Consider the following 13,543-nt stretch of genomic DNA (forward strand, 5'->3'; position numbering starts at 1 on the left):
CAAAATAAAACAATGGAACTACAGAAAGTTAGATAGAAAAAATCACTACCCTACATAAGTTTTACAAACTTTTGCCAAGTCCATTCAAAGCAAATAAAAACCATAACAATGTTTAATAGTAAATACTACTTTTTCCTTTATTTTATATATGTGAGAGGTTAAAATAAGACAAATGACTACACCGCAATACTTTATTAACTAGCACATACAACTGCTCAACAAGTTTGAAGAGAAAGAAATTTGCCAAATGGTCTTTAATCAAAACATTTGTGAAGGTTTTCTTTAGTATAGAATCTAACCTACAATAAGATTCAAAACTTGTTTCTCCTTTCCATCTGTAACTAGAACATTCATCCTTTACTAATAAAACATTCCCAAAGAACCTAACACAGAACCTCTTACTCTGCAGGCACTCACATGTTTCATTTTTTATTGTACTTCATGCTAAGAATGTGTGTGGAAGATATGAATTAAAAATGTGTCTTTGTGGGTTTACTACAGATTCATGTGTGTTTATGTGTTTATATATATTATTTCAATGTGCATGTCTGCTTGTATCAGTTAGCTGGGGAATATTTTTTTTTTCACTAGGGGAAAACTGCTTTCTGCAAAACCTGGAAAGAAGTCATAATAGATGGAGCTGGAGGTGCTCCCGACAGAACATGAAGGAAGTGTTTGGTTCTGGCTCCTAGCATCCGCCTCACAAAAAGAAAAAGAAAAAAACAGAATAAGGTGCAGTATTAAGACGAGATAAGAGAAGAAAAACAATTTAGAATGGTGGCTGCTTAACATCACAAGTAAATAACTTTTACTCTCATGAAAACAATAAAGAATAAGGTAAAGATCCTTTTGATTATTAGTCTCCCAATTTGAGGATAAGATTAATACCTGTACTCCTTCAATTTTATCTTGTCATTTGATAGACTACAGATACTATCCTCTAACCAGCAAAAGCTATCAAAGTCACCAGGTAGAATGCTGCTGAAGGACAAAAAGTACATGAATACCTGAATTGCTAAAAAGGAAACTAAACAGGTAGGTACCTATTTCAGAGACAGAATAATACATAAGGAAATATTTAAGTGAGCAATGAGAGCTGAATATTCAACACCTGATGAAAAGCATCAGAAAGTGAACAGGAAGAAAACCAGCTGGAAGAAAACCAGCTAGAAGAAAAAATTTAGGAAAGATGACAAGCAAGGAAACGTGAAATCTTGTGGGGAAAAACAAGGTGTCATTAAAAGAACTACTAGGTGTTTATTTGATGAATGCTATTGACAGCTGATAATACGTAAATCTTTCTTATGGATAATTCTATAAAGTAAAGCTCTTGCTTACAGGAATGCTAGTACTTATAACAAAGTTATACTTTAAAAATATTTACTATATATACAAAAACACAAGCTTAATTACAACAGCCCAAATGATCTAAATAATATCAAGGGAAGTAATTTCTGATTAAACAAGAATCTGTGTTCAATTTTAATTATATATAGCTCTAAGTATCATATAATGGCTGTGTTGAACTGCCGCTTAAAGTTGAATGTTCTTGGCAGTACGTTAGCCAGCATTTGAAATTACTCTTATCTCATTAAGATATTAGGCTTTTTAATAAGTGCCTAGTGCTCATTTACTTGGGAAAATATCCTAGCTGAATCTCTTCAATGTCTGAAAGAAAACAATATAGTGATATAAAGAAAACTTAAAACAGTTGGGTTTGAAACATCAATATATGACACCAGATCTAAGCAGACAGGAACTCTGTCTTCTACTTTATTTCTTTCCAAGATGCAACGTGTTTAGTCACTATGAATTCATAGAGCATAAGACTCAACAAGCACAACATTTCTGAGCAGACGCCTATGCTGAAGCAGGATGTGACGGGCTCTTCATAAAAGGGATCTTCTCTCCTACTCTGTGTTCATAGCTTTAGTTTCTAAACCACTGGCCCCTGCTCACTTTGCTTTCTCTCACGGCAACATTTCCTGCCCAACTCTGGCATGAAAAGCAGACCTCCCTGCCTGCCAAAGTACTCACCACAGTGACATTCAGGCCTCCTGCTTCCAACCTTTACTCTCTTCCTTACTATATTTTTATTTCTCCTCCCTGGGAAGCAGTTTTTCATTCAACTATCATGGTAACATCTTTCCTAATGGAACTCAGCAGCCCAGGCTGCCTTCCCCTACGGTGACAGCATTATCTTTCCACTAAGGCTACATCACAGTCAGGTCAACCAATGACAAAAGTGTGCAAGATAAAAGCAGGGGGAAGGGGATGGGAGATTCAACTAACTTCTGCTTAGGATGTAGCAGCTGAGAAGAACAATGCTCCAACCCTTAGACCACCACCACTACCACCACCAAAATAATGCAAGTTAATCTGCAAAATGACAACTTTTCTTGACTGCATGAGAGTTAAGAGGAAAACCAATTAACCCAGAAAATAGGGATAGGTTAGTACTTCCAAGAAAAGATGGGACTAGATCACTTGCTTACCTGAGGAAAGTGCCAGAAATGATACAAGCCAGGTAAGAATTCAACTAACAATTTTAACGAACTGCTAAAGGCTAAATGTGAACCAATGTCAAAGTACAAAACCCCAGGAAAGCACAGACACAAGAAGGACTCAATCTCACTTGCAGGCTCTTCTACGCAGACCTCCTGGGAATCATGAGAAAGATGAGGACAGTTAAGATAAGAAATTTCAGGGGCACCTAGATGGCTCAGTTGGTTAAGCGTCTGACTCTTGATTTCAGCTCAGGTCATGAACTCACAGTTATGAGATCGAGCCCCATGCTAGGCTCTGTGTTGAACATGGACCCTACTTAAGATATTCTCTCTCTCTCTCTCCCCCCACCACTCCCTCATTTGACCCTCTCCCCGACTTGTACATGCATGCACTCTCTTTCCCCCTCCCCCCAGAAAAAAGGTAAGAAACTTCAAAACAGCTTCTCTCAGATACAGACCCAGGAGAAGTGAACAGCAGCCACCACTGAAAAGGCATGAAAGATGAAACACAGCCCAGATTCTGCAACTCTATCTCCTCTAGAAAACAAAAACCTTCCCATGCTGAGGGAAAGGGAGCAAAACACAGAAGACCTTGAAGCACAAATACAGCCCCACTGTAGCTGGAGGAAAGGAAAAGAAAAATCTTCTGCTAGTGGAGACAGGAATATATGAGTCCACACAATCACAGGCCTCTTAAAGCTGGGAAAGAGGGCCCTACTCCCTAGACTCAGTATCACAAAGCCTGCCCAAGACTGAGGCTGAACCAGAATAATAGAAATGACCCTCGGACAAACGCTGAGTAACAAGGAACAGCACTCTTTGGCTGACAGAGAATCTATAATGCAAAGAGACATCTTTTCTGAAGCAAGGTACAAAGGAAAGGCCTGTAGCTGAGGGTGAAATAAACATTGAAAAAAACAGTATCTGGCAAGCTAGCACCATCTTCAAGTTAGCTCTAGAGGAATCTGAAGCCGATGGAGCACTGAGGAAAATAAAAGCAACAACAAAAGCCAAAGCCAACTCAACTCCTGGCTAGGCTAACTCTCTGCCCCACTAAAAATGTAGCAAAAACCAAGAAGGGTTCATGTGTAAATACAAGTACTATTTACTTCAGTCTTTACTATCCTAAACAACATGTCCAACATGCCACAAAAAATAACAAGGCATGCAAAAGGCAATCAGGAAACGACACAAATGACACAACTGGAGTAAGACAGACCTAGCATCTATCAGGAAAGGAATTTAAGGTAACTGTAATACATGCTAAAGGTTCTCATGGAAAAACTACAAGACAACAGGCAAAAGCAGATGGGGAATTACAGCAAAAAGAAACTGTAAATGAAGACTCAAAGAGAAATACTACAAACAAAAAACATGGTAACACAGATGAAGTAAGTTTACATTGAATGACTCATCAACAAACTGAACAAAGTCAAGGAAACAAACAGTAAACTTGAAAATGGATCAACAGCAGGGTGCCTGGGTGGCTCAGTTGGTTAACTGACTGACTTCAGCTCAGGTCATGATCTCAGTTTGTGAGGTCAAGCCCCAAGTCAGGCTCTGTGTTGACAGCTCAGAGCCTGGAGCCTGCCTCGGATACTATGTGTATATGTCTCTCTCTCTCTGCCCCTCCCCTGCTCATGCTTGGTCTCTCAAAAATGAAATAAAAACACTAAACAAAGTTTTTTAAAGCAAATGGATCAACAGAAAATATCCGAGAAAAAAAAACACATGGAAAAATAAAATAAAACAGAACATCAACCCAGAAATTCTCAAATGGTCTAATATACATGCAACTGGAATTCTAAAAGTAGAAAAAAGCAATGTAGCAGATAAAATATTTTAAAAGAATATATCTAAGAATTTTTCAAAATTGATGGCAGACATCAAACCAGAGATCCAAGAAGTTCAGAGAACAGCAAAAGAGAATAAATACTAAATAAAATAAATTATGGCATTACACAATAAAACTGTAGAAAAACCAAGAACTAAGTGAAAAATCTTGAAGGTGCCAACTGGGAAAAAAGATACACGGCACACAGGGGACCAAGGATACAAATAATAGACCTCTCCACAGAAACTATGGAAATAAGAAGTCACTGGTGTGATAAACTTAATGCCCTAAAAAAAAACAAAAAACAAAAAACAAAAAACAATGAAACAAAATTCTATGCCCACTAAAAATATCTTTCAGAACCATATTAGAAATAATGGTTTTGTTTGTTTTTTTCCAGGAAAACAAAAGCTGAAAAAAGTGCAAGTGCCAACAGACCTGCACTGCAAGACACATTAAAGGAAGCCCTTTAGACAGAATATACTAGACAAAAAGATAAATCTCCAAAAAGAAATGAAGAACACCAGAAGTGGCATAAAGATGAAATTCATTTTTTATTTTAAACTGATGTAAAGAGACTATCTATGGCAAAAATAGTAGTCATCTATTGTGTGTTTACAGGATAGTATAAGTAAAACGTAGGACAACAATGGGAGAAAGTATTGGATGTATAGTGTTTTAAGTAATTTCCACTATATGTTAAGTGGTATATCATTTGCAAGTAATAGTCTATTAATTCAAATAGGGGTGCCTGAGTGGCTCAGTCGGTTAAGTGTCTGACTCCAGCTCCAGGTCATGATCTCATGTTCATGAGTTCAAGCCCCGCGTCAGGCTCTGTGCTGACAGGTCAAGAGCCTGGAGCTTGCTTTCACTTCTGTATCTCCCTTTCCCTCTGCCCCTCCCCTGTTTATGCTCTGTCTCTCTCTCAAAAAGAAACAAACATTAAAAAAAAATTTTTTTTTAAAGAGGTATATTATTAACCTATGATGTGCACACAAAAAAAATTTAAATAAGAGATATAAAGTATAATACGGATAAAATGTTATCATAAAAAATAATCCAAAAGATAGAAAAAGAACCAAAAAATACATAAAATCTAGCAAGATAATAGATTTTAACCCACCTGTATCAATAATTAAGTATAAATGGTTTTATGAAACACTAAAATGACAGATTATCAGAATGGACATGAAAGCAAGACCCAGGGGCACCTGGGTGGCTCAGCTGATTAAGTGTCTGACTTCGGCTCGGGTCATGATCTCGTGTTACATGGGTTTGAGTGCTACTGACAATAGCCAAGTGCGGAAAGAGCCCAAAGTCCATCGATGGATGAATGGATAAAGAAAATGTAGTACACAATGGAGTACTGCTTGGCAATCAAAAAGAATGACATCTTACCATTTACAACAATGTGGATGGAACTAGAGTGTATTATGCTAAGCGAAATTAGTCAGAGAAAGACAAACATCATATGACTTCACTCACGTGGAATTTAAGATACAAAACAGACGAACAGAAGGGAAGGGAAGCAAAAATAATATAAAAACAGAGTTAGGGACAAAAACATAACAGACTCTTAAATATGGAGAACCAAACAGAGGGTTACTGCAGGGGTTGTGGGTGTGGGGATGGGCTAAATGGGCAGGGGGCATTAAGTAGGACACTTGCTGGGATAAGCACTGGGTGTTATATCTAGATGATGAATCACTGGATTCTATCCCTAAATTCATTATTGCACTGTATGCTAACTAACTTGGATGTAAACTTAAAAAATAGTAATTTTTAAAATATCTTAAAACTAGAAAAAAAGAAGACTAAAAAATACAAAGAGTGATGCAAATGAAAACAATCTGTGGTCTTTGGCAAAGAATCACAATCTATTCAACAAGTATGTGAATGTCAATTATATACTAATCATTGCTTAGTCACTATGTAAGAACTGCTTGAATACAGCTTAGTATCCAATGACAAGCAAACAAAATATTACCAGCAAAATGCTATTTTTAAAGATACAACATACTTCTGCTTTTTAAATAAAGTATATTTACCTCAAAGCCAAGTCTATCTTTTTCTTTCCAAAAACAAAAATGTGTTACTTTCTTATCCCAGAATTCATCGGGCTTTACTACACAAACAAGGGACACCTCAGCTGGAACAACATTCTATAAAATACAAAAAGTAATAATTATAAATTAGACATGTAAAATGATAATTTATTAACACTATAAATTACTAGATTTTCATGGTTAGGTTGAGTAATTAAGAGACCTTTGGAAAAGAATTAAAATAATAAAGAAATACTCCAAACTTCAAAACATACATGGCAATAAAGAAATACTTGGAAAGACAAGCTGTTTCAGAAAAGATTTCAAATAAATAATGTAATAAAAACAGTATAGACAGGGGCGTCTGGGTGGCTCAGTCGGTTGAGCGTCCAACTTCAGCTCAGGTCACGATCTCACAGATCATGGGTTCGACCCCCGCATCAGGCTCTGTGCTGACGGCTAGCTCAGAGCCTGGAGCCTGCTTCAGATTCTGTGTCTCCCTCTCTCTCTGACCCTCCCCTGCTCATGCTCTCTCTCTCTCTCTCAGAAATAAATAAAACATTTAAAAATACTAAAAAACAAAACAAAACAGTACATATAGGAGGGTCCTAGATGGCTCAGTCTGTTAAGTGTCCAACTTTGGCTCAGGTCATNAAATTAACTTAATAAATAAACAAACCAATAAACACAGTACATGTGAATTACTTTTGTGTTTTACTGAATCTTTGTAATGGGATATGTGCAGATTAAACTATAAGACAATTTTAATTAAACAATCAAATTTTGTTTTTCTATTATATAAAAAAAATTGGGGGAACACAATCATCTTGGAGAATTTCTTCAAATAATGTAAAATCAATTTTCTCACAAAATACGTTTCTTACTGGCCATTATACAAAGGAGCCAAGATTCTACTTGATTAACTTGAAGAGGACAAGCTAATCTTTGACAAATACGATTTCACATTTACTAGATATGATTATTCATATTACCTAAAAAAGAATGGAAATTAACATTTACTGAGTCAATAAATATTCCATGTATATTTTATCAGCAAACCCATATGGTCTATCTTTAAAATAAATCTGACAGTGCCTGGGTGGCTCAGTCGGTTGAGCATCCGACTTCAGCTCAGGTCATGATCTCTCTTGGTTCATGAGTTCGAGTCCTGCGTCAGGCTCTAGGCTAACAGCTCAGAGCCTGGAGCCTGCTTGGGATTCTGTGTGTGTCTCTCTCTCTCTGCCCCTCCCCTGCTATCAATCAATCAATCTATCAAAAAAACAGATCTTAAACCTATCCATTTCTACCACCTGTACTGCTAACATTCCCAAACTAGTCAGCCTTTTGAAATATCATCTTAACAGGCCTCCCTTATTCATATTTTCTCATGGTCAGAGAAAAAATTCAAACTCCTGCCAAGGCCTAGAAAGCCCTCACACTCAGAGCCCCACTAACCCTCAGACCTCACCTCATACCCCTTTCTCCCCCCAAAGATCATTCCTCTACCACAGCCACCCTAAGCTTCCTGCTATTCCTGACAAGTCTGTTTCTGCATCAAGCTTATGTCCTTGATGTTTCCTCAGTCAGGAACATTTTTTGCCCTACACAGGGAAGAATGCTCCCTCCATTTAAGATTCTACTCAAATATTCCCTTTTCAGAGAGACCTTCCCTGACCACCCAATCTAAAGTAGTACCATATGACTCGGTCTCCTTTTACCATGGTATTTCTCTTCATAGTATTTATCACTATCAGATGTTACATTATTTAGTAATTTCCCTTATTACTTACTGTCTGACTCCTCAAGGACAGAGAGAGTATTAGCTTCCCAATGGCAGTTACCTTATCTATCATGTAAGTACTATATCTCCAGCCTATGACAGTGCTTGGTATATAGAAGACACTCCATAAATATCTGTTAAATAAATAAATTCACATTAAATAAAATTGAGAGAATGAGATCTACTTGAATTTTACAGAAGAATAAACGGACTTTCAAAGAACTAAAGTAACTCGTCCAATATGACAGAGTTGTTAAGTGACAGTGCTTGAACAGAAGCCAGGTCTGACTCTAAAGTTCTATCACACCATTTCAAATGTTCAAGACCAGGAGTCAGTAAATTTTTTCTCAAGGTGTACACAATAAACACTTTAGGCTTCGCAGGCTATGCAATCTCTACTACAACTACTTCAATCCTGTCACTGTAGTATGAAAGCAGCCATAAACAATATAAATGAATGGGCATTGTTGAGTCCCAACAAAACTTTATGAACTCTAGGTGTCAAAGACCATTCAAGACCATAAATGGCACAACTGAGTAACAATAATAATGAACTGTGGTTATAATCAATTATTATTAAGGAGAAAATAGAAATCTTTCCATTTAAACATACTACTGGGTACGTCACAAATCCAGTGCCCCCTGCAATGACTGGACTATGGATTGGTTAAGTAAATTCAACAGTATCAAAGTTATCATAGAGGCTGGGAAATTTAGGGTAGGCTGAGGTTTATTTATATACTGACTTTTGGAAAACTATTATTCAAAATCACTGAATATTAAAGTTGTGAGAAACAAGAGAAACCAAACTTATTTCAGAGAATATTAGTTGCAAAGCCAACACTAAGCTCTGGGATCCCAAACAACTGGTACTAGTTCCTTTTGAAATACAAGCAATAAATGATTTTGTATGTAGAAAACTGTTTGATTAGGAGTAAACAAAAGGCCATTACAATTTCTGAAAATGTTAACTACTAATAAATCCAAAGGTTGTTAAAATACCTATCAGAAAAGAAATCGCAAGAGGGTATTAAATCATCCACTGATCGTTCTTCAAAACTGCCAATGATCAAAATCCAGTTCAAACAGCAAGTCCCAAATAGGTCATCTGGGACACAGTTGAGTGACAGATGAAAGGAAGAACACAAGGTTGTAATTAATGGATTTCTCACCTAATAGTTATTTTAACAACTTTTACTGAGAAGAGTTCATCTTCATGGCTGGGATATAAGAGTGCTCAGAACATATCTGACAGAAAAAGTTATGGGATATCAATCTGTGCTCCCTTAAAAACTAATCCTCTGGAGGCTACAACTCAAAGGAGTAATTCTAATAATGAAGGTTGAGGCCACACATTTAAGAATGAGGTAATGGGTATCTTATTTGGGAACCACCTCCAATACATCCCACTGGTAAACAGACACTTTGTAAAGGATAAAACCAAGACTTAGGGATTAGGCCATGTTAAGTTTCAACCATGGCTCTTTCCCAGGTTCATTATAAGAACCTGGCTAAGTTATTTAAAATCTTTGAGTCTCAGTTGACCTTTTGGGATAACAGAACCTGCCTCCCAAGGTTCTAAGGATAAAATTAAATGACATAATTTATATACAAAACTTAGTACAGTACTGAACCACATGAAGCACTAAAATTACTAGTCCTCATCCCTCAAATCCCTTTTTTCCTAATAGTCCCAAATAAAAAATAAAATACTAACAATCATTCTCCATGGGGCACCTGGGTGGCCCAGTCAGCTGAGCATCTGACTCTTGATTTTGGCTCAGGTCATGATCTCACAGTTCATGGAATGGAGCCCCACAGCAGGCTCTGCACTGATAGCGCTGAGCCCGCTTGGGATTCTCTTTCCCTTTCTTTCTGCCCCTCCCTGCCTCTGCCTACATGCTTTCTCTCAAAATAAATAAACATATATATATATAAAAAGATCATTCTCCTTAGTTATCGTTTAAAATTTTACATTATCTTCCTTTCCACAGAACCCAAAAGCAGCTAATTATTTCCCAATTCATTTAAAATTCTTGATCTTTCAGTATCACTAACATTTACCTAACTGAATGTTCACTATCCCATGTAACTGCCAACTTCTATTTTCCTCAAACTGACCTACCATCAACTCTCTTCATTATATTTGCTTCATTTCTGAGCTGTCACTAAGTCAGTGTCCCTGCCAGGAATGCCCTTTTCACTTTCTTTCATCTAAATTAGATAATTTCTTTTATTTAACTCACTTAATTTCTATATTCTCCGGAAACCCTTCTATGGAAATCCAGATATTTGTGAGCTATCTGCCTTTCAATCATTCGAAAGTTTTATTTTTCCATTTCAGATCACAACATCCCCAATACCCTTATAATAAAGCAACAAATGTTTACTAGGTATCTAGTACATGCAAAGGATCATGAAAACGTTCAATGAGAACAAAAAAAAAAAAAAACAAAGACTAGGCTCAGACCATAGACTCTGTAACTGCAGCTATTTATTAAATGCTAGTTTGCAGGCTGCTAAAGTCCTCAAGGACACAGCTGTCAAATATATTTCTTCTGGATTAGAAATAAATAATAGGACTATCATGAGTCCGGGTGCTTTTTGGAGGAAAGGGAACGAAATGGAAAAGATTGCTCAGAACCACATAGAAGCTTTTTCAGACGAGACTTACCCAAATCCTGCTCTCCACCTACAGGATCAGAATGGAGTAGACAGGGGATAATGTAGATATCACAGCCGCAAAAGCTCCCAGTTAAGTCCGACAACATCACACACTTTTAGACTCATTGGCTTACTTATTAAATTTCTTAAACATGACATAATATTTTTTATCATTTTCAAACCTTTCGGTCTGAAATTTATTTTACTACCCAAAGTCAAACCTCTAAAAATTCAATTTTAAAAATACAATAGTGTGCATTTCAGAACTCAGTCACTGCTGAGAAGTCTGGGCACAGTCCAATAAATGAAATCCATTTCCATTATCACTTTATCTGTTACTATAAAACAAAACCATTTCCTGATAGTCAAAAATAAAATTACCTGTAGCATTAAGACTACTGTTTTCACCACATTCCACTGTGATTTTCTGCCATCCACAATCACGGTAAATCCTCTAGCCTTACACTTTTCACTGAAACAACAACAACAAAAAAAATGGCAACGTATTAAAAGAGGCTTCATATTTTATTCTTTATAATACTAAAGTGTATAGCTTAATCACATATGGAGTACCAATAACCTCACTTGGTCTGGTTTACACTGTCCTTAATAAAATGATTGAGTATCCTTTCAATTTTCTCAAGCAATTTACATTTTTCATTTTAGGAAATATTGACAATTTACAAACTAATCTGGCAAGAAAATTACTTTCAAAGTACAGAAAGTCAAAGTCCTAAAAAAAAGAAGAAATCAAAGCAATATTCAAATAATCTCAAGAGACTTTCACTTCCTTCACCTGTAAAATGGGATCACAATGAAGCAGGTAATCAGTGACTGCCAAGTGCTTATAGACTTCTTACCTCTCCTTCCTGCCAGAAGTATAAGGTTAAAATAAGTAGAAAATAAAGCTATGATTAACCAATGGAAATGGATTCCCTGGTGTTCTTTTGGGGAAATTTAAGGAGAGGAGGTAGAATTTGGTCTACATAGTAATTCAAAGACTGAATATTCCATATATGAACATACAACACCCCCACCCTCTGCATTCTCAGTTACCTGACCAGCAAAATAAGGATCTTCAGTGTTGGAATGTGTTACAGCTATATATTATATTCCGTTATTCACATATTAACTAAACACTTCCCAGAAGCCTGCCCTAGGAAAATGCAACGATGTAAAAAAAAAATCCATCCTACAGACCAAACTATATTACTGCTTTTATTATTATTATTATTATTATTAATATATAAAACCAATTCAGTGCAAGGATCTCAACTGCTCTCCTTCCAATACGATAGAAGAAACTGCAGCTTTACTTGGCAGAGCAAGGATTTGGTAATGAAACCTCTCCACACTCAAAATCCTATCAATTGCATACATTATAGGAAAAATAACCAGCAGACCGTTCCCTAAAACTTAAATCCAACAATCTAGGAGATTTTACTAATCCTGCCTCACTTCATCCAACTATTCACATTAGCCTCAAGAGGGTTCTTGGAGAAGTAAGGTCTAATTCTACTGAGAAACAATAAGGTTACAAGAATGAGGATGGTATTGCTAAAGGTTTATAAGAACAAGGGCTTCTGTAGGCAGAGAGAGAAACTGTTTCCAAAGAAAACAGAGAACTACTCAGAAGATGAGGCAAACTGAAAAAAATGTCCATATAAAAAATTTGTACACAAATGTTCACAGCAGCATAATTCCTAAACCAAAAGCAGAAACATATTGAGTAGAAACTCAAATATCCATCAATGACAAACAGGAAAACAAAATGCGGTGATCTATACAATGGATATTGTTCAACGTATAAAGGAATAAAGTACTGGTACATACTACAACATAGATTAACCTTGAAAACATTATGCTAAGTGAAAGAACCCAGACACAAAAGCCCACATATTATATGATTCCGTTTACATGAAACTTCCAGAATAAACAATCCACAGAGACAGAAATCAGATTAAGAGCTACCAAGGGCTAGGAGGAGACTGGGGATTGAATGCTAGTGGAGACAGCATTTCTTTTTGGGCCAAAGAATAAGGGTGCATGATGGTCACACAACCTTGTCAATATACCGAAAACCAATAAATTGTACGCTTTAAAAGGGTGATGTTTAAGGTACATGAACTATATCTCCATTTAAAAAATGGTTACTCCATTTTTCAATTTTGCATTTTAATTTTAAATTGTAATTTTTTTAATGTTTTATTTATTTCTAAGAGAGAGAGACAGAGAAAGAGAGCGTGAGCAGGGGAGGGTCAGAGAGAGAGGGAGACACAGAATCTGAAACAGGCTCCAAGCTCTGAGCTGGCTGTTCGGCACAGAGCCCGATGCAGGGCTCGAACCCATGAACGGCGAGATCATGACGTGAGCTGAAATCGGACACTTAACTGACTGAGCCACCCAGGCACCCCTTCAATTTTGCATTTTAAAATAAAGGATTCATTAAGTATTCTCTGGGAGAAAAAATTGTGAGGCAATACAATGATCACTTTGGATTAGCAATAGCATATAAAGACTTGCTGAGGGAAGCAAATCTGTTATCTAATGCTAGATGTAGGATCAGGTAAGGACAAAATTCCTGGAGTTGCCCACCAACAAGACATCTAGGAAGATCTCTTTAACTTAGGTAGGGTACAAGACCGAGAGAGTTAAACCTAGGTCAGGTAGCTGGCTGTTGAGTAGTCTTCAGAGAAGTAAAACCAACTGAGAG

General features: G+C 36.7%; 1 protein-coding gene across 3 annotated transcripts in view; it reads right to left on the minus strand.

The window, feature by feature from the left end:
* SESTD1 (SEC14 and spectrin domain containing 1) overlaps window positions 1–13,543 on the minus strand; it is a 99,802-nt gene that overhangs the window by 67,769 nt on the left and 18,490 nt on the right. For all 3 annotated transcript variants that reach the window (XM_077776280.1, XM_077776278.1, XM_077776279.1), the window contains exons 3-4: window positions 11,212–11,302; window positions 6,390–6,503 (exon numbers count right to left, since the gene is read on the minus strand). In XM_077776280.1, the coding sequence (XP_077632406.1) occupies window positions 6,390–6,503; window positions 11,212–11,302 (205 nt within the window). The remainder of the gene's footprint in view (window positions 1–6,389; window positions 6,504–11,211; window positions 11,303–13,543) is intronic.

This window comes from Crocuta crocuta, unplaced genomic scaffold (assembly GCF_008692635.1).
Source record: "Crocuta crocuta isolate KB4526 unplaced genomic scaffold, BGI_CrCroc_1.0 scaffold17, whole genome shotgun sequence".
Classification (NCBI taxonomy): Eukaryota; Metazoa; Chordata; class Mammalia; order Carnivora; family Hyaenidae; genus Crocuta; species Crocuta crocuta.